This window comes from Brienomyrus brachyistius, chromosome 14, assembly GCF_023856365.1.
Source record: "Brienomyrus brachyistius isolate T26 chromosome 14, BBRACH_0.4, whole genome shotgun sequence".
In the NCBI taxonomy this organism is placed as follows: domain Eukaryota; kingdom Metazoa; phylum Chordata; class Actinopteri; order Osteoglossiformes; family Mormyridae; genus Brienomyrus; species Brienomyrus brachyistius.
Genome location: NC_064546.1, coordinates 23,691,259 through 23,712,124, shown reverse-complemented (window position 1 = coordinate 23,712,124; position 20,866 = coordinate 23,691,259). Strand labels below are relative to the sequence as shown.

Genomic DNA, 20,866 nt, shown 5'->3' with positions numbered 1-20,866 from the left:
CTGTGTGTGTGTGTGTCAGAGAGAGAGAGCGGGTATACCTTACCTTATGGGGACATCTCCCCACAACATGATGAATACCCGTTTTTGAGGGAAAACTCAATTTAATAAAAATCTGTGACTGCAATGAAAAAACTGAAAATGCAAATTAAGGTTGTCATAGTTAGCGGTAGCATTTTTCCCATTTTTCCCAAAAAGATATGTTTACCCGTCATGAGTGTGTGTGTGTGTGTGTGTGTGTGTGTGGATTCGGTTTATATTACATTGTGGGGGACATTTGGGACCAATGAATTTTATATTGCAAAAATACAAATTCTGTATAATTATAAGAGAAAATGTGGCATCCAAGTCCAACTTGCTTGCAAACCCCATTAGGCATGTCAAAAAATGGAAATAAGTTTTGTATGAACCAAACTTTGGATTGGTGCGCAGATTCTCTGTTGGGGTTGTTTGTGATGCATGTCAGGACACTCAATAGGGTCTGTCACATCTGTGTGGTGAACAAAGTTTGTTTTCACAGACTTTCACAAAATGTGGGCTCATGCAAGACAACTTTCACACAAGATACTGTGGTTCTTCACGGAATGGGAGCATAAGGCTATAATTACATGTGCAGGTAGAACCCGGGGAACATCACTCACATTGGCTGGTAGACCGTTGCACTTGTTAAGGGCTCTACGGATGCACATGGTTGGTATTTTTATGCCTGGAACAAAGAAATCTTTATTCCGTTGCGTCTTGTTTCCGTTTTGACACGAGTCGCTTCGTTTAGTGGGCCAATCTTTTCGCTTCCCTGAATTATGAAGCCGTTGCTGCACTTGTAGCCTAGCTGAAATAACTGATGCTCCATGCTGAAGATCAAATTCTGCGTGGAGAAGCAGCTCTCTGTGATTTACACCATGTTGTGGCAGCCTGCACGCCACACAGAGACACCAGTATTCATTTTCCTGTATCTTTAATCTCAAGAAAATGCCCTAGTTTTGATACTATGATACAATTAAACGTATAAGAACATTTTGGATGTATGACTAAAAGCAGATATTAAATAAGGGCAATTCCACAATCCATTGTCTTAGGAATTTCGAATGTGGGGGATTTTGTAGCTGATAACAATGCTTGTCAACCACGGCAGGTTGGGGTGTGGCGAGTTGGTGCAGAGGAACTAAAACCGGTTAAGCAGCCGAGATTACGTTTCAGCTCCGGTGAACCTCAATGCGGGGGGAAATTCACCCAAAGGAACATACATATATCACAATCCACCAGCCTCTGCATTTTATTACTTTGCTTTGAACTTGGAACAATTTTAAGTAAATAAATAATAAAAAAAACAAATCTTCAAGTATCTGTTGTTAATATCGCCCCTGGTTTAACTTTCTGTTAACCAATAAGGTAACCAAAGGGAGTTAGCAATTAGCAGCGTTTTATCTAAGCGTATGCTGGTGACTGGCCTCGTTATAACACCCCCACTTCCCAGTAGTTTAACAGCCCTGTTCCACTTAAAATTGCCAACAACAAGTCAGGTAAAGGCACCGTCAAGTTGCCAACCTATTCAGCCTTATGAAAATGGTTCCACCTTGTGGTGGGAATTTTAAAGAAAATGGACTCTCTTACCTGCCTGCAACTGCATGGTAAAATATAGTTCTGTATTAAAATTGAATGTTGTTCTTACTTTCTAGTTTTCAGTTGTTTTCTTTATGTTCCTAAGTGAACAATTACATACGAAGCAAAAACTTTGTGGCATTCACAACCTTCTATGTCATAAACTAGCAGTCTGTGTGTTTCTTAGGCTCTGAGATTCTGCCTTATCATTCACACGTGACAGTTTCCTTATAGTGAAAATCACATCCTTCGTGGAAAAGGGGTTTGGTACCACCTAGTCATGCAGTCACTTCACGCAGTCACTTCAGCCCATGGTTAGCATGAAACATCCCGGTCTGTTTTCAACAATAAATAGGGAACAGCTTGCTGATGCTTTTAGACATAATTATTGGTGGAAAACAAAGTAGGAAGGACTACCTAGGAGCCAAGAGTCGCTGGGAACCATTTAGAAAAGATTTGAGAATGAAATGTTTGAGGGGCCACCTGATAAGAAACAAGGTTTTGATGTCAGACAATTAAAAAACCATTGCTTTCAAACCACCAATGATCTTCTGAATCACCACAACAGCTCAATCGCCTAATATTCCTCCAAACTATTTCACTGACATGGTATGAGGTATGATGGCTGCAGGAGCTGCTGGGTGTCTGTGTGACTGCCTGGCACCGAGAGACCATCTCCTGGGCACGCAGTGTAATACTGTACATAGTGTAAAGCCTGCATTCAGATGCAGTGCTCTATACTGCTGGAATAACCCTCAGAGGCCCTCATCACTGGATACTCTTATTTCACTGGAATTTTTCGAATTTACAGTTTAGAGGCAATTCATTGTAACTGTTTTACTTGGTGTTGTTACTATTGGCTTTCGATTCTCTTCATCTTTGTCTCATTATAATTATTTTTATTATCATTATTACCATTATCATTATTATCATTATCATTATTATATCAGTTTTCTATCCATTCATCCGTCCATTTTCTAGCCACTTAGCCTGCTCAGCGTGTCCCCTCAGTTTTCAGTTTTTATAATAGTATATACCTGCTTTCTTTGACTCGACAGCCGTGAAAACGTCACGGATTTGCGATTCATCTTTCACTGCCTGCCTTCCGGAACTGAAAATGACCTCTTGGCCTCCGCATGCTTTAAATAAGGGCTACTAATTCAGACCCAGACAATGGCAAATACAAACCCCAGTGCAGGTTAGGACCTGCTGCAAAGCAGTAGAAGGGGCACAAGTGCCAGAGCAGTAATATGTGAAGAGACGGGACATGTGGCATTTCACCCCCAGCTTCTGTCCAGAGTGTCCATTGGGGGAACCAGCAGGAGAGGCATCCTTTTTATTGGCTGAAACATTCTGTCCAGCATTCAGCTGCTGTCACAACAACCAATAATGACAGTAATACTGCACCCACTAGCATAACCACTGATACTGTTATAATAACACCATAGATCAGCTTTAAGACATGGCCCACTAACAGAGAAGCTGCTTTATCCCAACTGGGGTCACTGGCGCCTATCCTGGGAACAATGGGTGCAGGCAGGAACCAACCTTGGGCAGGTACCAACACACCGCAGTGCACACGCACTCACACAGGGCCGATTTAATCTCACCAATCAGCCTAACCTGCTATCGCTCCTTTACCGGGGGAGGAAACCCTAACCCACGGGAACACAGGGACAGTGTGCAAACTCCACAGAGAAAGGACCCGGGACCGAACCCAGAACCAAGACCAAACCCAGAGGCGCCAACCAATGTACCACCACGGCACCACATTTACAAGAGTGTGATTTTTAAAAATAATTTATAAAATATTGCACATAAGTAACCATAAAATCTCATCTATGCCAAACTCTAACCTTTCCCCTTATTTTTAAACAGTGACAGTTTAGATGGAAACAGAACGACCAGCTTTTTGATAACAGGAAACAAAGTGGCTGCTTGAGTGGAAATACTTCAGACTTCATTCTGAGGTTTTGCTGTAATATCTAAACAGCCCTTGATTACTTTACATACTGGTTCTGTTTGCATGGGTGTGTGTGAAAGATCACAAATGGCTGATAAAAATTGATTTCTGTTGAGATGTAGATGCAAAAACATGCCCTGTATAGGGTTGTAGGTCAATGTACATGCTTATACCTCACTCTGAGCTTCTTTGATTCACATAGGATAAGTGAGGCTAAATTTCTATAGGAAACCAGTTTTGCTACCACTTGCATGCCGATTGCTATCAATTGGTAATTTCCAACATTTCTGCAAGTTCTCCTCAGAAGAAAGAGGAATGACTGTCTTCATGTGTCCATGAAAATCATCCAATGATAAGGGGAGTTCTGCTTTCACACTCTGAGCACCCGCCCAGAACCTCCATATTATGCTACAAAAGAGGCACCTTGCAATGTGCGCTGCACTTCCCTACGCATGCAGCCGCTTGCGTGAATCTTGGCAATGGGTACCATGCCATTTCCCTTGTGGCATTTTGCCCTCGGCACGTTCTCACTACTGAGATTAGGAGGCTGTGACATCTGTAACCCTGTGTGTGGAGCCCAGGCGCCCGGGGACATCCTGATAGGGGTGATCAGCTCCATCAATGCCCAGGTGGAAGATCTGAATGAAAGAGAACAACCAGAGCCTTATACCTGCAGAGAGTGAGTAGAGGAGACACTGGGGATATTACATAGGCTACAGCTGTACATCTACAGCTGTACATCAATAGTCATGACTGTCTATTAAAAGGAAATGTAAAGTATGATAGACTGTTATATGTTATCTCCAAATCTGCTTGGGAAAACTCCCCAAAATGTTTAATATTTCTGAGTAATCCTTGTGGTTTTGTGAGAAATATCCGTGGGTAGTCCGTAAGGAAGACGGCAAGTACAGTGAGAATGATTGTGAAAGGAAACATAAGACACAGTGATACAAGGGCAAACTGGAGATATGCAAAATGAGCACTTTATACACACAAATGAGTGGGCAGTGCAAACAAAGAGTGCGTTTCTATCGCACCAGGTACCGTACTTTTGGTACGCTACTTCAAAAACAAGTTCCAAAAGTATGGTATTTCAAGGTGTTACAGTGAAGGGGGTAAACGTTTCGCTAAACCATAGGCTATTTACTCGGTCATTGGAAGAAAAAAAACTTAATTAGCTCTGCAATGTTAATGATTATTTCTTTTCAGGGTTACGTAGTATATATTTTAAAATCAGTATCTTTACCCGCGCTGTATTTGCATGAGCACCGCATGCGTTCTAGGTTCTCATCATTTTCGCATCGCGACCCAGTTTTTACCGTGGCAAAAAAAAACAACACTACGATAAAACAAACAAAAAAATAAATAAACATGAAATCTGCGATTTACGGCAATCAATACCTATCCCAGAAATCTTTTTGGATGTGCCAGTAAATTTTAAATTAAGCATCTGTGGTTTGGCTTCATGGAATGGTTGAGTGTTCACTAGTTTGCAAGCATATTTGCAGACCCAAGATCCCTATATATAGGTTACTTCTACGACTGACTGGTAATTCTGATCGTGGATCAGCACAGGAGCTTACTGGTTTTAATATCCTTACATTTCCAACTCTGCCGCGACCCACGTTTGAGTCGAGACCTTCGGATTGAGAATCGCTGTTCTACGAGACAATCATAATCATTTTCATCCTCGCTGTTTAAATCTCCCCTACATGGGTTTGTGAGAAAGTTGTGTTGAATTCCTTTTTTTGGTTTATGAAAACCTCAATATTTATTAAAGCATAATAATGCTGCGCTGTCCAACTTTATTTTACAAAAAAATCAGTATTTCATCCCATTTCTTGTCACGTCATCCTGATCTTGTATCTGTTCATTTGAATACGTCGCAATTAGGTCTTTCATTTCTCCATGTCTCCATTATTATTACTTTTGTGTATCTTTTGTAAACGTAAAACACACTTCTGGACGCGTGTTTTACGTTTTCAAAAATATATATAAAATTGTAGCCTACTTATTTTTAAAATACGTCTTTGCCATTTAGAACCGTGCACCACCCGTGCCACATTAATTTACGCCAGCACCCGTACCTGTAAATTACATTTCAGTATGTTTTTTACATCCTAAATTTGTGGGCTACCCTTTGAGGGTACCAGTGTGTGCCGATACTGTGCAGGGCTCTGTGCCTTGCAATAGCCTACTAATCCTAGCTATTGTGGTGCCCCTGATCTGAAGCAAAGTGAAAGTGACTTCCAAGTCAGCATCTTCTCCGAAGTTGGCGCCCTAGGCAGCTGCCTCTGTTGCCTATAAGATTTACCGGTCCTGTACAGGCAAACTATGTCCGGAAAGTTTGTCTCATCTCCAGCATGAGGTAAAACGTACTTGATCAAATCTTTGACAACAACGTAACAAAACCATTACGTTATAAAGAGAAACGTTTGTCATTTTAATGAAAACATTAATTATAACGCAAAATCTTTCTCGTTGTAACAAAATAATTTCGCATCTCATTGTGGAGCGATAATTTCATGTACTGAAACGTATCTCGTTATAATCAGATACTTTTCACCTTTCAATTAACATTGTACTTTTCCATTATAACGAGAAACATACCTTGTTATAACGTAAAACCGAGCAATTTTTATTATGTCAGGGTGCTTACATTACTGTAGTAAAGACCACCTGGGGGGTTCTTTTCTTTTCTTGTTTTTAGTTTTATTGCCCAGTCCTTCGTCGAAACCCTGGCTGTCGTCCACACCATTGACGTGATAAATAAGCAAGGCTTCCTCCCAGGAATTCACATTGGGTACCTAATCTGTGATGACTGCTCTTACCCCACGGAAGCCCTACATATCATAGACCACATGATGTCTACCAACCAAACCTCATACACCCAGTGTGACTCCTTGGGCCACCCTGTAGTCAAGGCTGTGCTCGGGGCTCGTTTCTCGGAGGTGTCTATCACCATGGCCAGACTTCTGGCTCTCTACATGGTCCCCCAGGTGGGTCACGGAAAAGACTCAGTCGATGGGTCGTCGCTCGTTATTTACACTATAACTTTCATTATACATTCATTCAGTACCTTTGCAGTATAACAGCAGCATTTATTCCTTTGTTGGCAAACAGATTAGCATGTCGTCGTCTGCGGACATCTTGGATGACAAGCTTCGCTTCCCATCCTTCCTGCGCACAGTTCCTAGTGATGTGCACCAGACCAAAGCAATCGTGAGACTCATGACGTACTTCCATTGGGACTGGATTGGCACAGTGTCGGGGGACGACGATTACGGCATGGAAGCTCTAAGAAACTTCCTGCTGGATGCTGCAGGTGAGAGAATTTGTGTGGACTACCAGGAGGTGATCCCACAGTATTTGAACAACGACAACAGTGGAACTATAATCAGTCAGGTGGCGCAGAAGATCAGGTCCTCTGGAGCCCAAGTGGTGCTCATCATCCTGAAGGAGGAGCTGGTCATGAAGCTCTTTGCTGAGATGATCCGTACTAACACTACCAGAATCTGGATTGCCAGTGATGCCTGGTCCCTGTCTGGGCTCTTAGCCAGCATGCCAGGAATCAACAACGTGGGAGATATCTTTGGATTTAGCTTCATGACAGGACCAAACCCAGGATTCAGTGACTTCCTTCAGAACCTACAGCCAGAGCCAGGATCAGTAAACCATTTTATCGAGGAGTACAAGAACCTGAGGTTCGGCTGTACCCCTGAGATACTCGAGTATAGAAAATGTCTCGCAAACAACGCCTCAGATTCATGCCCTGCACCTGCTTCCCTCAGTTTTACATCCCCCAGTGCCTGCAACATTACTGACCCTCAGGAAGCTAATGATGACTTTCTTCTTCAAGCAGTGAATATAAATGTGACCTATAGTCAGAGATTGGCTGTGTGGTCTCTAGCCCATGCCTTGAAAAAACTCCTAAACTGTAATGAGACTGTTTGTCAAGGAGATGAAGATTTTCCTCCTTGGAAGGTAAGAATATATTCCATTAAACAACAATATCACAAAAACACAACTACAAATTAAGTGTTTAGCTGCTAAACACGGCTAAGTGAAGGCTATGGAGGTCTTATTGTCCCAAACTGTTATTGCTTTAATAATACATTTCTTAATAATATTTTTCATAATTCATGCAAGAATAATATTTATGTATCTCTTGGTCACTTTTCAGCTTCTAGCAGAGCTGAAAAACATCAGTTTCACTTTAGACAACGCTCAATTTTCCTTTAATGAAAATGGAAGTTTTTCGTCCGGTTACGATTTGATAAACTGGGTCAGAGATGGAAGTTATCGAACTTTCAGGACGATTGGAATATACAACATAAGTGAAGATGATTTGGAGATCAAGCTGGACGAGATCGACCAGGAAACCAGAAACAACACAGTCAGTATCATTTGAGCATGACAGCAAATTACTATATTTATAACGCATTTAAAAAAGCGTGCAGAAAATTTATATTTCAAATAATCATTGTTGTTCAAATCTATAGGTTTTGAGTTTCAAATGTTTACCTATCTGCCCGCGTGGAAAAGTTCAGGCAGTGTCCAATCTATCCTGCTGCTCCGAATGTGCTGATTGTCAGGAAGGGACTTTCTCTGACCTGGAGGGTAAGTGTCACATGCCACATTTCTTTCTGACTCCATCAAGTTCAAGTGCAGCCTGCAAATTAACCTTTAACCTTTCCGTCACTGTTTTGTAGGTCAGGCTGAATGTGAGGCATGTCCCAATGGCACATGGTCTATGACAGGTTCAGAGCAATGTCAGCCCAGGAATGAGACTTTCTTTAGCTTGGATGACCCATACGGCATTGTGCTGTTGACGTTTGAGTGCTTGGGGGTCTTGTTGCTGCTGGTGGTCCTCGTTATTTTTCTAGTGGCCCGAGACAGCCCTCCCGTGAAGGTGGCTGGAGGGAATCTCTGCTACGTCATGATGGCGGGCTTGCTCGTCAGCTTTGTAGGGGTGATCTTCTTCATGCTGAAGCCCACCGATGCCATCTGCCAGATTCGTCAGACCATGTATGGTATGGGCTTCACGCTCTGCGTGTCCTGCATCCTGATCAAGGCGTTTCGTACCTTCCTCGCCTTCCTCTTTGACCTGCACCAGCAGCATAATCTGAAAAAGCTCTACAAGCCCATCATAATCATCGTCCTGTTTACCATAATCCAAGGCTTCATCTGCATGTTCTGGCTGGTGTTTGACTCACCCAGGTTGGACTCCATCACTTCCAACCAAAGCATGGAGATCCAGCTGCAGTGTATCGAGGGCTCTGGCGTGGGCTTCAGTGTCATGCTCAGCTACATCGGCCTCCTGGCCTTCATCTGCTTCCTCCTGGCCTTCAAGGGCAGGAAGGTCCCTCATCGGTTCAACGAGACTGGCTACATCATCTTCAGCATGCTGATATACCTGTTTGTCTGGGTCTGTTTCATCCCCATCTATATCACTAAGAATCAACAGCGTTCAGCCGTCCAGGCCTCAGCCATCGTGGTCTCCAACTACGGGATCATTTTCTGCCACTTTTTCCCAAAGTGCTACATGATCCTTTGCAAGAAGAAGCAAGACCTCAGCCTCCAGGCATACCTGGACAAAGTAAGTATCTTCTCCATCACGAGCAGTAACCTGGCAGTTGCTCGTGCATCTGTAGACTCTGGGAATGGTGACATGGAGTCAGTGTCTACACCAAATTCCATGAGCTCCGAAGTGATTACAGCATCTGTATCCACAATGGCCACATGCCACAGTAAAGACCTTCTTATTACAGAATCCTTGACCTGTCTGAGGAGAAGGCTCAGGAGTTCCTCTATTTAAAAGCAACATTGTGCCTTTGTAAGGTCTATGCAAACAAACAAAATTATGAACACATTTATTTTGAACTGAACAGTAAGAAGAAGCATGAGAATAACCTCCTGTGTATCCATAGACTCTGGGGCCATCGAATTGTATCCAGACACTATAGCAAAATCCATGGATTCAACGATATCTGAGAAATGTATGTGATCTGTGGCTTACAGCTTACTGATCAACCCCCATTTTTGCCATCTGAGGAAGAGGCTCACCGAAGGCATTCCTCTCCAAATGTCTCGTAATATTTAACGAGGTTAGAATTAAATGAAGGAAATCAAACTTTCATTGAATATAGTAAAATATATGTATTTCTGGATATACACATGTATAGGTAATGGCCTGTAACGCTGTCCAGGGTGGGTTTGGAAAAACAATAAATGGGTGTGTGCAATACATTCGGTACAGGCTGGTAATATGTACAGTAAACGCCGGTAATACATTCGGTACATGCTGGTAATATGTACAGTAAACGCCGGTAATACATACGGTACATGCTGGTAATATGTACAGTAAATTCCAGTAATACATACGGTACATGCTGGTAATATGTACGGTACATGCCGGTAATACATTCAGTACATGCTGGGAATATGTACAGTAATTGTCGGTAATATGTACGGCACATGCTGTTAATATGTACGGGACATGCTGGTAATATGTACAGTAAATGCTGGTAATACATATAGTACATGCTGGTAATATGTATGGTACATGCTGGTAATATGTATGGCACATACTGGTAACACTTTTTAATGCAAATATTTATGGTTTATTAATTGATATTTATATTCTGTCAGTGCAAATGTGAAACAACAATCCACTAAATGTATACTGAAGTACATATTTTGCAATCACTTTGTTCAAATAAAATTAATAGATCTGTGCACGTAACTTTTTTGTAGTTAACACAGAAGTCATGTGAGCATGCACAAGGATTTTAATAATTAGTAGATTAGTGTGTCATCCTACTGTCAGAATTAGAATCATCTTTAAATGAATTATTTTGCACGTCTGACATGGACACAACATGCTTCGATCAAACAGCACATACTATAAACCAGCAGACCCGGGAAAGGCAGAGAACTCATGGCTAAAGACAGAAAGACAGAATACTACAGAGTCATATCCGAAATTTATCTGCCAGTCTATGTTTGCATGTGGTGGAAGCAGGTGCCAGGTATCTGTGTGTCTTTATTTCTTGGCATCGAAAACGATTCCTTTCAAAGCAAAAAAACAAGACAAACACTTAATCTTTCATTCCATCTTCAAACTGTAATTCTTTGAATGGCAGCCAAGAGCTGCTGTTTACACTAGAATGTGGCCAGACGAGTTCGTTTAAGCGAGAAATCAGATTCCAGCCTCCTCGTGGTATCAGGTGTGACATCAGCATGCCAGCTATGCAGGGACAAGGGAGATCTGTCTGATAGCTTTTTAACTATTTGTAAGGCTGCTAACAATGAAGTTAAGTATATGCAGAGAGAGCCTTTTAGAATGACAGAATATTACATAAACAAACCCATTAGAAAAGTAGACTGTCAGGGTTAGTCCGCAGCTAACATTTATGTGCAGAAGTGGTTCTGGCAGCTCTGTAACGGATGGAAGGGCATTCTCACGCTGAATCGGACAGTACAGGCTCCTACGATGATCATGGAAAGGAAATTTACAACTTAACTCACTGCCGTCTTCATGTCTACCTTTTTCAAACCTTGTGTGTGTGGGGGTTTGCATAGATCACATTTGAGGACCAAATTGTCCCCAAAGTGCAGGTAAAACCTGAATTTTCCCTGCTTTTGGAGGCATCTTTTGAGGTCCCCATTTGGATAAACTCTGTGCGTGCAACCAAAAAAGTAAAAATGTATTTGGGTTGGTTGCTTGTGGTTAAGGTTAGGGATGGGTAGAGGTTAAGGGTGTCGTGATTGGGATCAGGGTTTTTCCATAGAAATGAATTGATGGTCCCCATTTAGATAGGTACACCAACTTGCGCGTGCGTGTGTGTGTGTGTGTGTGTGAGAGCTGCAGTTATCAGGCCCCCAGAGGTTACTGAGCTGAGAGTAGCTGATGCGAGGTGCTAGAAGAGCACTCTGTCTATTTAGGCTTATTGTGTGACCTGGCTGCGTGTTTCGATGTGAACAGTGATGTTAATGATCTTGTACCTTGGTGTGTAATAGCCATTATTACAGTGTCCAGAAACATGCTTATTATTAAAGTGCAAAGGTAAAACTGACCCCAAGTCACCAGTTACCAATGATTACACCCTACTGTGCATTTCAATTTCGCAAACTGCACTTTGTAGCCAATGCTAGTTAAAGGTCACTGAGACAAGACTGAAGATTATACTAATCCCTTACTATAATCTATTTGTTGTGCTGGCATCCAAGCCCCCTGACAAGCTGCATAACCGTCCAATTATAAGGTTGCTTCTGGAGTTTTGGGCTAACTTACATTATTGATAACACGGCATTGGTGGATGGGAAAATTTCTTTCTTATATTTTGTTACTAAGCACTGCAGTCCACAGAGACTGTGAATGAAGGCTCTTTTAAAGCTACTGCACGTGTGACAGGACAGGAGACCAAAGGTTCCAGTGCAGAATTTGATGGTTTGCAGGAATAATGTAGGTTAACAGGAAGCAAGTAGTTCTTTCTGAGGTGTGAAGCTTTTATTAGAGAAAGTCATAAATATGAGTAAATAATGCTAGACGGCTGTCAGAGGCCTTGGGTGGGAAATATAACTGGGAATGTTCTGGAAGCTTGCATGTCAGCACACTGAAGGAACGAGACTGTCTGGCAGTCAGCGTTTGTGTCACTGTCACAGGACAGCCAGGTCAGGGAGCTTGGAGTGGGGGTGCAGGAAGGAATCCTTCATACCGTCTCTTCTACCGTTCACAATACAATATTCCGGTCATCCAAGGAATACAATTCTGAGTAGGATCCACTGCACTAAGGGTTGTGAAACGCGCCTGAAACAGTTCCACTTACCTTAATGAGCTTAAGTTCTTGCGTGTGTGCGAGTCTTATTCGCCTTACTGTGACATCTGTGCGCTCCGAATCCCTTGTAATCCCTCCAGCTACAGCCCTCCGGTTAGAAGCAGCACCGTAACCCAACACAGATGGATGTTTTCCTTTTCTTTAAAAAAACCATGAAAATGAGTAGCTTGATATACAAGCAAGATGATTAGAAGAAGGAACTTTCCTGGCACTATTTTTTTCTTTGCTTTAGGGTAAACCCACCCCTCCACAATCTCAAGGACTATTCCGGTCAAATGCATCTGAAAATGAAGGTGGCAGCAGGTGGTTAAATACTGCTACGCAGTCTACTTACCGTTTGGTAGTTTTTGACACCCGTTGACGGCTGACAGGGTCTGTATGCGTTTTATGTTCTCTTTATGGTCAGATTTTTCAATAAAGGAAGCAGTGAGGTCACATCAAGATGGGTTGCTCTCCATCGAAGGGTCACAGTTTTACTGGGGTGCAGAATACGCTGAAGAAAGGCGGAGTTCTGCTACCGGCATCCAAGGAGAAAAATGAAGCTTCACGGTTGGACGATGGGGAAAGCGCTTTAAATCCAGGAGCCGCAGATGATAAAATACTGGAGAGAGCAGCAGGAAAGGGAGGGGTTAAAGAAGAAGTAGGAAAGACAAATCGAGCTGCCCAGCTCCCTCTGAAATCCACCTCCCAGAGACCATCATCGTACACAGAGACGGGCTCTGTATCAGGCAAGTTATACACTCAAGAAATCAAAACGGAGGTAAAAGAAACACAGGGCGATGGCATGGAGGAAAGGATAGGAAAAAAGGCCAGACAGAAAGCTCGGAAAGTAAACAAACAAGTCAGCAAGAAAGCAAAGGAGAAAAAAGCTATTAAGGAAAAAGTTGACTTTCCTGAGCCTCTAGTGAATGCACACCACGCCGCCTACGCCTACCTAAATCCCAGCATTGCCAAATACGAGGTCCTGCTGGGCCTGCTGGACCAGGCACTACAGACTCGGCTTTCCCTGCAGCCCATGGTGTCCTTCATGGCCTTACGTTACGAAGAAGTGAACAGTACGCTGGCGCAAATAGCCGACGAGGGGGAGAGCATCCTGATGGAGAATGGAGAGTATCTGTCTTGGCCGTGCCCACTGAAGAACCATACAGATAAGACAAAGGACCTCACCACAGAGCAACCGCCCGACCTACTACAGCAACTGCTCCAGTACACCACGCAGAGAATGCGCTTGGTGAGTCACTCACTAGGAAGGATTGCAGACTCTGCCCTGGAAGATGCAGTTGAATATTTTGCATCTGTCTCTGAGCTCCTGGATGAGAAGCTTAAAGTGAGGCGTGCTGTAGAAGCCCGGCTGGCTCAGGTCCTGACTCGCATCGAATTAGCTGCACTCCACAAGCCCAGTCCGGATGACTCTACATTATATAGTGAGGACAGCGGAATTGGGCCAGAGAGCTGGTCGCTCATGGGCTCAGAGCGCCGAAGAGAGAGTCTGGAGTCAGCTGGAGTTGGCAGTAATATATCCGATACTCCACTGAAGCGTTGGGGCTCCAGCTGCAGACAGATGAGGAGAATGAGCACAAGCATGTCCCTAAATTCAACTGACTCTTCCTGCACCATTACAGCAAAAGAGCAGAGAGACAACAAATCCCTGTTGGGTTTAGCCTCTATGGATGATGCTGATGGGGAAGAGGATGAGGATGACAATGAGGAAGAAAAGAAGGGTTATGCAAACCGTTCCACATCTGATCAATGTCACCTACCACGCCGCCTACCAACTAAACGCATTGAAAACCCCCAAAATGTGGAGATGACACTCAAGATGAAAGACGCCATCAGTGGACGTATACACCTTGTCCCCAAACAAGGTCCCACTTCAAAGGTGAAGCAGGCAAGCAGCTCTGGGAATGAGAGATCACACTGGATGGAAGAGAAGCAGAAGTTAAAGCGGTCACGGTCAGCTGCCCATGGTGCGACCTCCATGGAAATGAAGAAGAAGGACTCGGTGACAACGCAGCGCCGCTCCCGCTCATCAGAATCCCCGCGCAGCAAAGCAGAGGATCCTACCCCGAGTCAGTGCCTCGGGAGGATGAATATGGCCGGCTCAAGGGAAGACGACAGAGGGAGATCTATCAAACGGAGAGGTGCAGGGAAGCTTCCTGGCACTCATTCTACAGTTTCTAGTCGTCAGTGTTCTTCTTTGCCCCGAAACCTTAGTGCCTGTACCAGCCAAGAAAAGCTTAGACCAAGGCAAAACTCGTTGGGGGAAAAGGAGGTGGGCACTCATGAGGATGACAAGGAGAAAGAGGAAAAATCAGGGAAAGGCCCCTTAAGGGCTGCTCCACCTCCCAGCACTCCTCCATCAATGGCAGAGCCGTCTCCATCTTTGAACACAGGCACGAGTTCTGTCAAAAGGCTGATTGACGCCTTCAGCCAGGGGTTAGAAGAAAAGCACCTCATAGGGTCAACTTTGCTCGGACCTCTCAGAGCGGTCCGGAAATGTGGCATTCCCATTATTCCTGGCTTAGGAAATAGAGAGGTTATCCTGGACGATAGCATCAACAGTCGTCAAGTAGACTCCAATAATTCCAATAGACTCGAGGACGTAGACATAGACAACTTGCCACCACCCCCTCCTGAAGTTCTAATGGACAACTCGTTTGAGGTGGCTCAGGAATCCCAGTCAAATGATGGCAAGGATGGCAGTGGGAGTATGGGCTGCTCACCTGCACTTCAGAGGACCACAGTGTCCCAGCGGCTGCGTGCCTTCACGCAGTCAGTAACGGTCTTGCCAAGTCGGAGGCGGATTATTCCCAAAGTTTCTCCAGTGCAACAGGTCAGTCAGAACACAACAGCGGGTCCTCAAACGTGCAAGTCAGGAACCGTCAGCCAAGACCTCAAGAGTGACAAGGTCACCTCTGTATATGAGCAAGTCCAGAAGATCATACACATCCAGCACTCCTCTGAATCATCCACAGAAAACTGTCAGGCCGATACTGGGCACAGAAAACCCTTGCTGACTACGGATGGCATTGAGGGGAAGCGGGGAAGGGGTAACCCCGTTGACACAGTGCCTTCTACTCCAGCTGCTAACAGTCAACAGCCAGCCACTGTTCCTATCTCAAGGGCTCGTATTTTGCCCTCGCCACCTCCTAAACCGCATTCCCAGCACCGCCGACTTCCTAGTCCACCTCTCTTCAAACGGCAAACTGCTCCCCCTTACTCATGCAGCCCCCCTAGCAGCCGCAAACTACCCACCCCACCACTGAAACCGAGGGGCGTGCCAAGCACCCCCCAAGTTAATAAGGCTGCTACTTTCCAGAGAACAACAAGTCCTCTACTCTCAAGACGGGAAATAACCCAAAATCCTTCCGACACCCCAAATGCTTTCAAGACCCCTTCACCACCAGTCTCCCCAAGAGTTCAGAGATTCAGCCGTGATACCAGTGGTGGAGAAACCTCCCCACTGCCGGCCTCCATCCTACAGCTTTCTGGCAATGCTCACTCAGTCTTCTGCCCTGCGTCATCTTCGCTGTTTCAGGCTCAGCCTTGGTCTACATCTTGCACCCCCCAGGCATGGACTCCAGCTGGAGGTTCCATGCTCAAAAAGTCCTCGGTGGAGCCGAGCCGTGCTATGCTACCGGTTTTAGTGCGGGGCCCCCGGTCTGTCATTAGACGGAGTCAGTCAGACCGGCGACTGAGTCTGACCCTCCCTACTTGGACGCCCACATTGTCAATCGCTCATAGCTGTGGAAGTGAACCTGCCATCAACATCCATGGGTGAGAGTGGTTTACTAATATTTCCCTAAATACAGTACATGCTAGGTGACAGTAATGCCACACGCAACACGTATCTTCGATTTTGTGCTACTTAAATCTGCCTCTGTTTGCATATCTGTGAAAATCACTGTCTCTCACTGAATATGTAATTTTAGGCAACATTCCAGCAGCGAATGGATCAGCATATTACTCAGCCCCACCATATGCAAGCATAACAGTATGCGACATACATAAGAGCATCCGGTCTAATGTGGCTGGCACAAGAAAGAAATGATCGCCATTGTTTGCATTTCATAAGGAAAGACATTTGCTCTTTAAATAAACTATATAGCCTAAATAATCCACTGCACATTCCACTGAGGCATTTTACTGTTTTATTTTATAATATAATTTAATGCTGCAAATGAATTTAACTTCTGATGCTCTGGTGGATTATCAGCAGATTATTTAGCAAAGGGAAAGGACAACCTTTGCTGTCCTGGTGAATTTGTCACTAACACTTTCTTGCACAGATAGAAGGAGAGAATCATTAAGGCCAACTGAAGCATAAAGAGCGAGCTGAAGTGCTGTTAATAAGTGGAAGATAATCAACATGGAACCGTGACAATGAAGTCCTTGCAAATTAAGCTGTGGCTCACAAATGATGTGGCCTTGTGGAGTTTCCCATTTGGCTGATAAAGCTCCCATGTCGTCCCCGTTAGGCAGTCTTAGATGTTGCCATTCATGCCTGAAATTGATTGTATATTCCTCAATTTTTGAGTAAAACGCGAGAGACACAGCAGGGGGATCACCTGCATATATCAGCAGCACACGGCAGACGGGGTTCTGAAGCTTAGCTGCAGTTTCGCGGCAGTAAATGTCAGCTGTTCCGAGAACAGATCCTCCAGGATAAACTATGAGATGAGGACTTAATGGGTAAACGGGCTTATTGGATATTTGTTATGGTTTCTGGAGAAGACCTCCAGCTACACAGCACTTCGACTTTCACAACGTGTGTGTAAATTAGCTACTCGGCATCTACACCCAATTCAGTTATTAGCCACAGCTTCTACAGTAGTTAATGGTAACAGTGATTCTGGAGATTAAAGGGGTCTTGTATGGTATGTATGAATATCTTAAAAAAAGTGGTCAGTAAGTGTATTTAAGTAAATCCTGGGAAACATTCACAAATGAGAGCAATCTGTGTTACTGAAACAAAACAAAATACTCGTCTGCGTGTGAAGATCCTACCTGTGATTTTCTCGCTTTACCACAATGTCTCCCAGCCTTTGCTGGACCGTAAATGTGAGAAGGACAAGTCTGACTGCATTTTCCATTTTTCTGAGAATTAAATTGACAGAAAGGCAGCGTAAAACACACCTTGCAGATGTCTGTCGCTGACAGGCGTTTCAAAGGCTTTGCGGTTAACCACAGCAGAACCAAAGGCAGAACCAAGCCACCTGAGCGCTGGGAGACAGGATCAGGCAGGGCAGAGATACATGTCATTTCACACGGTAGAAACCACACAATGTCAGAAAGATCTACAGTATTTAGGAAAAAGTTATGTACACGCTACTAAATTTAATCGCATTTTTCTTCACACTGCTGAGGGAACAGCATTTCAATACCGTAACAAATCTCTGATAGCATGGACAAAAGTTGGATTATGTAAATAGTGGAAGAATATAAATAATGATAAAAAATTATTATGGTAGGTAGGAAAATAATTATGAAACAAGGGAAACTCACTGACAAGGATCTATTATCTAGTCTGTTATGGAATACTATCTCACTTGAGTTAAACCTTTATGTTTATTCAAGACACCTACCGATGCACTGTAAGAACTGTATTTGCTCATTACTGCCTTTTTCCTTGCCTAATTTCTGCTGTTCATTTCTCCAATAGGCTAGAGGATGGACATAATTGGGAGGCGGAAGCATGGGGCAGCCAATCAGATGTATGGGCAATCAATCGCTCTGTCTCACACCCAGACTTGTGCATTGTGGGTCGTGCGTTACACCGAGAATGAGATGTGGCAGGTGACCCAGTGGAGAAGTTTCATTCCAAATCTGAAACTTTCTTGCCTAAAATATAGTCCATGCTGATGAATTACATCTTTTGTATATTGTGTATGTGTTTGTTGTAAGAGCTGCTATATCATAATGCACTTTTTAAAAGAAATTTGATATAAAACTCACAATGAAAATTATTTGTCAGTGAGTTTTTTTGTGCTTAAGTCTGGACCCTATTCCAGTAGGCACTGGGTGCAAGGCAGAGGACAGCCTGGACAGGATGCCAGTCCATCACTGGCCTCATAAACAGAGACAAGCATGCACTAGGGGCAGTTTAAAGAAGCATGATTAAAAGTCAGGTTAAGCAGGCATACTCTTGAAGAAAAATGTGAAAAATTTCCAATTGGGGATGAATAAAGTAATGTGAATCACAATGTGAATCACAATGTGAATCTTAATTTGAATCTTAATATGAATCTTAACATGAATCTGAATGAATAATATCAGATCAGAAATTTAATCACGTGACTTGCTGTTACATGTCCACGCCCAAACAAATCGGAATCTTACGTACTACATGAGCCGCATCACTGTCCTGCCATCTGAAATTGCCGACTGTATTTCATAACCTGCATGCCACAGGAAGACCCACATTACGACACTTTGTCTTGGTAGCTGAACTTGCAGGTTCCTGCAGTCGCCTTGGTTTTCACACGACAGGGAAATGCGGTACGGAGGGAGACCTGTAAAAAGCCACGTGGATTCGCATCTGACAGCTCATTTTTACTTTTCCTTCCATACGCAAAAGAAATCCAGGTGCATTGATCCAACCAACTGCGGAAGATGGGAATGGAATAACGACCCTTTTTCAAAAATTAAAAATCAGCACGACTGACCTGCTTTTTCTTTGTCAAAAACAAAAAAGCGAACAGGCAAGGTACAAAATATCACAAGGCCAGGTGTTTCCATGGTGATTGTGTAGCGCTTCATCAGACCTAGCAACAGTAACCAAGCGATGTGAAGGCCCAGAGATACAGAGAACTTCCCTGGATGGGCCTTTTATGTCTGAGCTCACAGCCCATCTCCTAATTAAGCTTTTTATTCATTTCTCTCCTTTCATTTTAATTTAGCTGGTTGCAAACATGACTTTGCCAATCCTTCCTTTATTCTGTTATTCCTTAACACATTTGCTCACTACGTTCAGTGGCCACATCACTGAGTTCTCCTGCTTGTTGTTGCAAACGGCCTGATCCAGTAAACAGAGACGATGAAGAGGCTGACTGAGTTGCTCAGTGTTTAAAGTGGCTGCACGGTCTGAATGTGATTCTCAATGTGGTGTGATTGTTGGTGCCAGACGGGCTGGTTCCTGCTTCTCAGAAACAGCCACCCTGTCACCGGGGTCGCAGGAGAAATGACACCTCAGTACAGTACCTGTGTGCCTGATGGCTTAGCGGAGCACAGAGTTTTCTCCCTTTGAAGCAGTTCTGACTGCTAAAGTGGGTCATAAATGATAATTGTTATGGGTTCCTACGTGTCACTCAGTGTCTGTACCTTTAAATGTGATATCACAAGGCCAGGTGAGCTTGAACTGTAAAGGCCCTGGTCTCCAAATATCGGCAAGTTGTTCATGCTAATCCCTTATTCTGTACCTGCAGGACACTGTTACGCTGCTGCTTGCGTCCGGCGTCTCTCTGGCCTGCGAACATAAATCACACTGCAGCTGCAGTTCAGTCTCTGCTAACAGTTTTCCAGATTCTCTTGTCAGGTCTGGGATTCTGTTTTGTTTTACGGTTTGATGCGGTGCTGAGCCCTGGAAACATACGGGAATGAGGGGTGTGTAAAGATCGAGGCGGGGGGGAGGGCAGAAGCTGCTCCTGGGGTAAAGACGACGGCGGTGTTGGGGTGGGGGAGACGGGGAATTTCAGATATGGTGAGCATGCTAAAGGACAGGCGGTTCTCGCTGCAGGAGGCATTCGACCCCAGGCAATGATGTCTCACGCTGCTGGGGGAGCAGGTGTCAAAGCTCCCCCTCCCTTCCCACACCAAGGTGTGGAATCATTACTGGGGTATTCCAGGCATGGAGCAGTCAGTGAATTCTTGCTCCTTTTGCTGTATGGGTTCACTAGCCTCTGTAACTCCCTCTGATGAAGTAGATGCATGCTTCAGCCAGAGCCAGATGGCATAATAGCTCCCCCTGCTGTACATGAAAATGCACTGCAGTGACAGACACCAGCAAAGAGGGGTCTCAGGTCTACGACGTTTCCAAGAATGTATTCAGTTACCACCTCATTATGTTGCCTGCTTGGTGTCACAGTTGAGTTAATTGCATGCATTTCCGATATGTACAGTGTAGTCAAATTTCGTGTGCAGCAGTTAGCATTACAAATAGGTGTCTGTAAATCTATTCAGTTGTTCCCATGGCAACAAACATTTACAATTTATTTTTTTAAGCAGGCACTTCTTCCCAAAGCAACGTACATTTCGAGGAAGCAAGGTCACCCAGAGCAGTCGGTAGTTAAGGGCTCCATTCAGGAGCCCTAAAGCAAAATCACTCTGCTCTCTACAGGATTTAAGTCCGCAACCTTGCGATCACAGGCGTTGGGTCCTAACCCACCAAGTCACACGGAGCCCCACATACATCACAGCAACTGCTCATTCAGATAGACTACGATTATATCAGAGACACAGTTCTCGTGGT

The 20,866-nt window shown here is 44.1% G+C and overlaps 2 protein-coding genes across 2 annotated transcripts; both read left to right on the top strand.

Annotated features, from left to right (window-relative positions):
- Positions 1-3,977: 3,977 nt before the first annotated feature.
- Positions 3,978-10,304, top strand: LOC125708043 (G-protein coupled receptor family C group 6 member A-like). Its single transcript, XM_048975525.1, has 6 exons — positions 3,978-4,238; positions 6,270-6,558; positions 6,683-7,543; positions 7,743-7,955; positions 8,062-8,179; positions 8,272-10,304. Exons 1-6 carry the CDS (start codon positions 4,039-4,041, stop codon positions 9,375-9,377), a joined length of 2,787 nt encoding a protein of 928 aa, XP_048831482.1. The 5' UTR covers positions 3,978-4,038; the 3' UTR covers positions 9,378-10,304.
- A 129-nt stretch (positions 10,305-10,433) lies between these two features.
- pcare1 (photoreceptor cilium actin regulator 1) lies at positions 10,434-18,185 on the top strand. The gene is made up of 2 exons (XM_048974228.1): positions 10,434-16,176; positions 17,966-18,185. Exons 1-2 carry the CDS (start codon positions 12,842-12,844, stop codon positions 18,183-18,185), a joined length of 3,555 nt encoding a protein of 1,184 aa, XP_048830185.1. The 5' UTR covers positions 10,434-12,841.
- Positions 18,186-20,866: the final 2,681 nt, after the last annotated feature.

Bases quoted from the DNA above. Each gene is read 5' to 3' on its own strand.
- LOC125708043 (XM_048975525.1), top strand. From the start codon at position 4,039: ATGGGTACCATGCCATTTCCCTTGTGGCATTTTGCCCTCGGCACGTTC. The intron at 4,239-6,269 runs GTGAGTAGAGGA...TCTTGTTTTTAG, and splicing joins GAGCCTTATACCTGCAGAGA to TTTTATTGCCCAGTCCTTCG. The intron at 7,544-7,742 runs GTAAGAATATAT...GTCACTTTTCAG, and splicing joins AAGATTTTCCTCCTTGGAAG to CTTCTAGCAGAGCTGAAAAA.
- pcare1 (XM_048974228.1), top strand. From the start codon at position 12,842: ATGGGTTGCTCTCCATCGAAGGGTCACAGTTTTACTGGGGTGCAGAAT. The intron at 16,177-17,965 runs GTGAGAGTGGTT...TTAAACCTTTAT, and splicing joins CCTGCCATCAACATCCATGG to GTTTATTCAAGACACCTACC.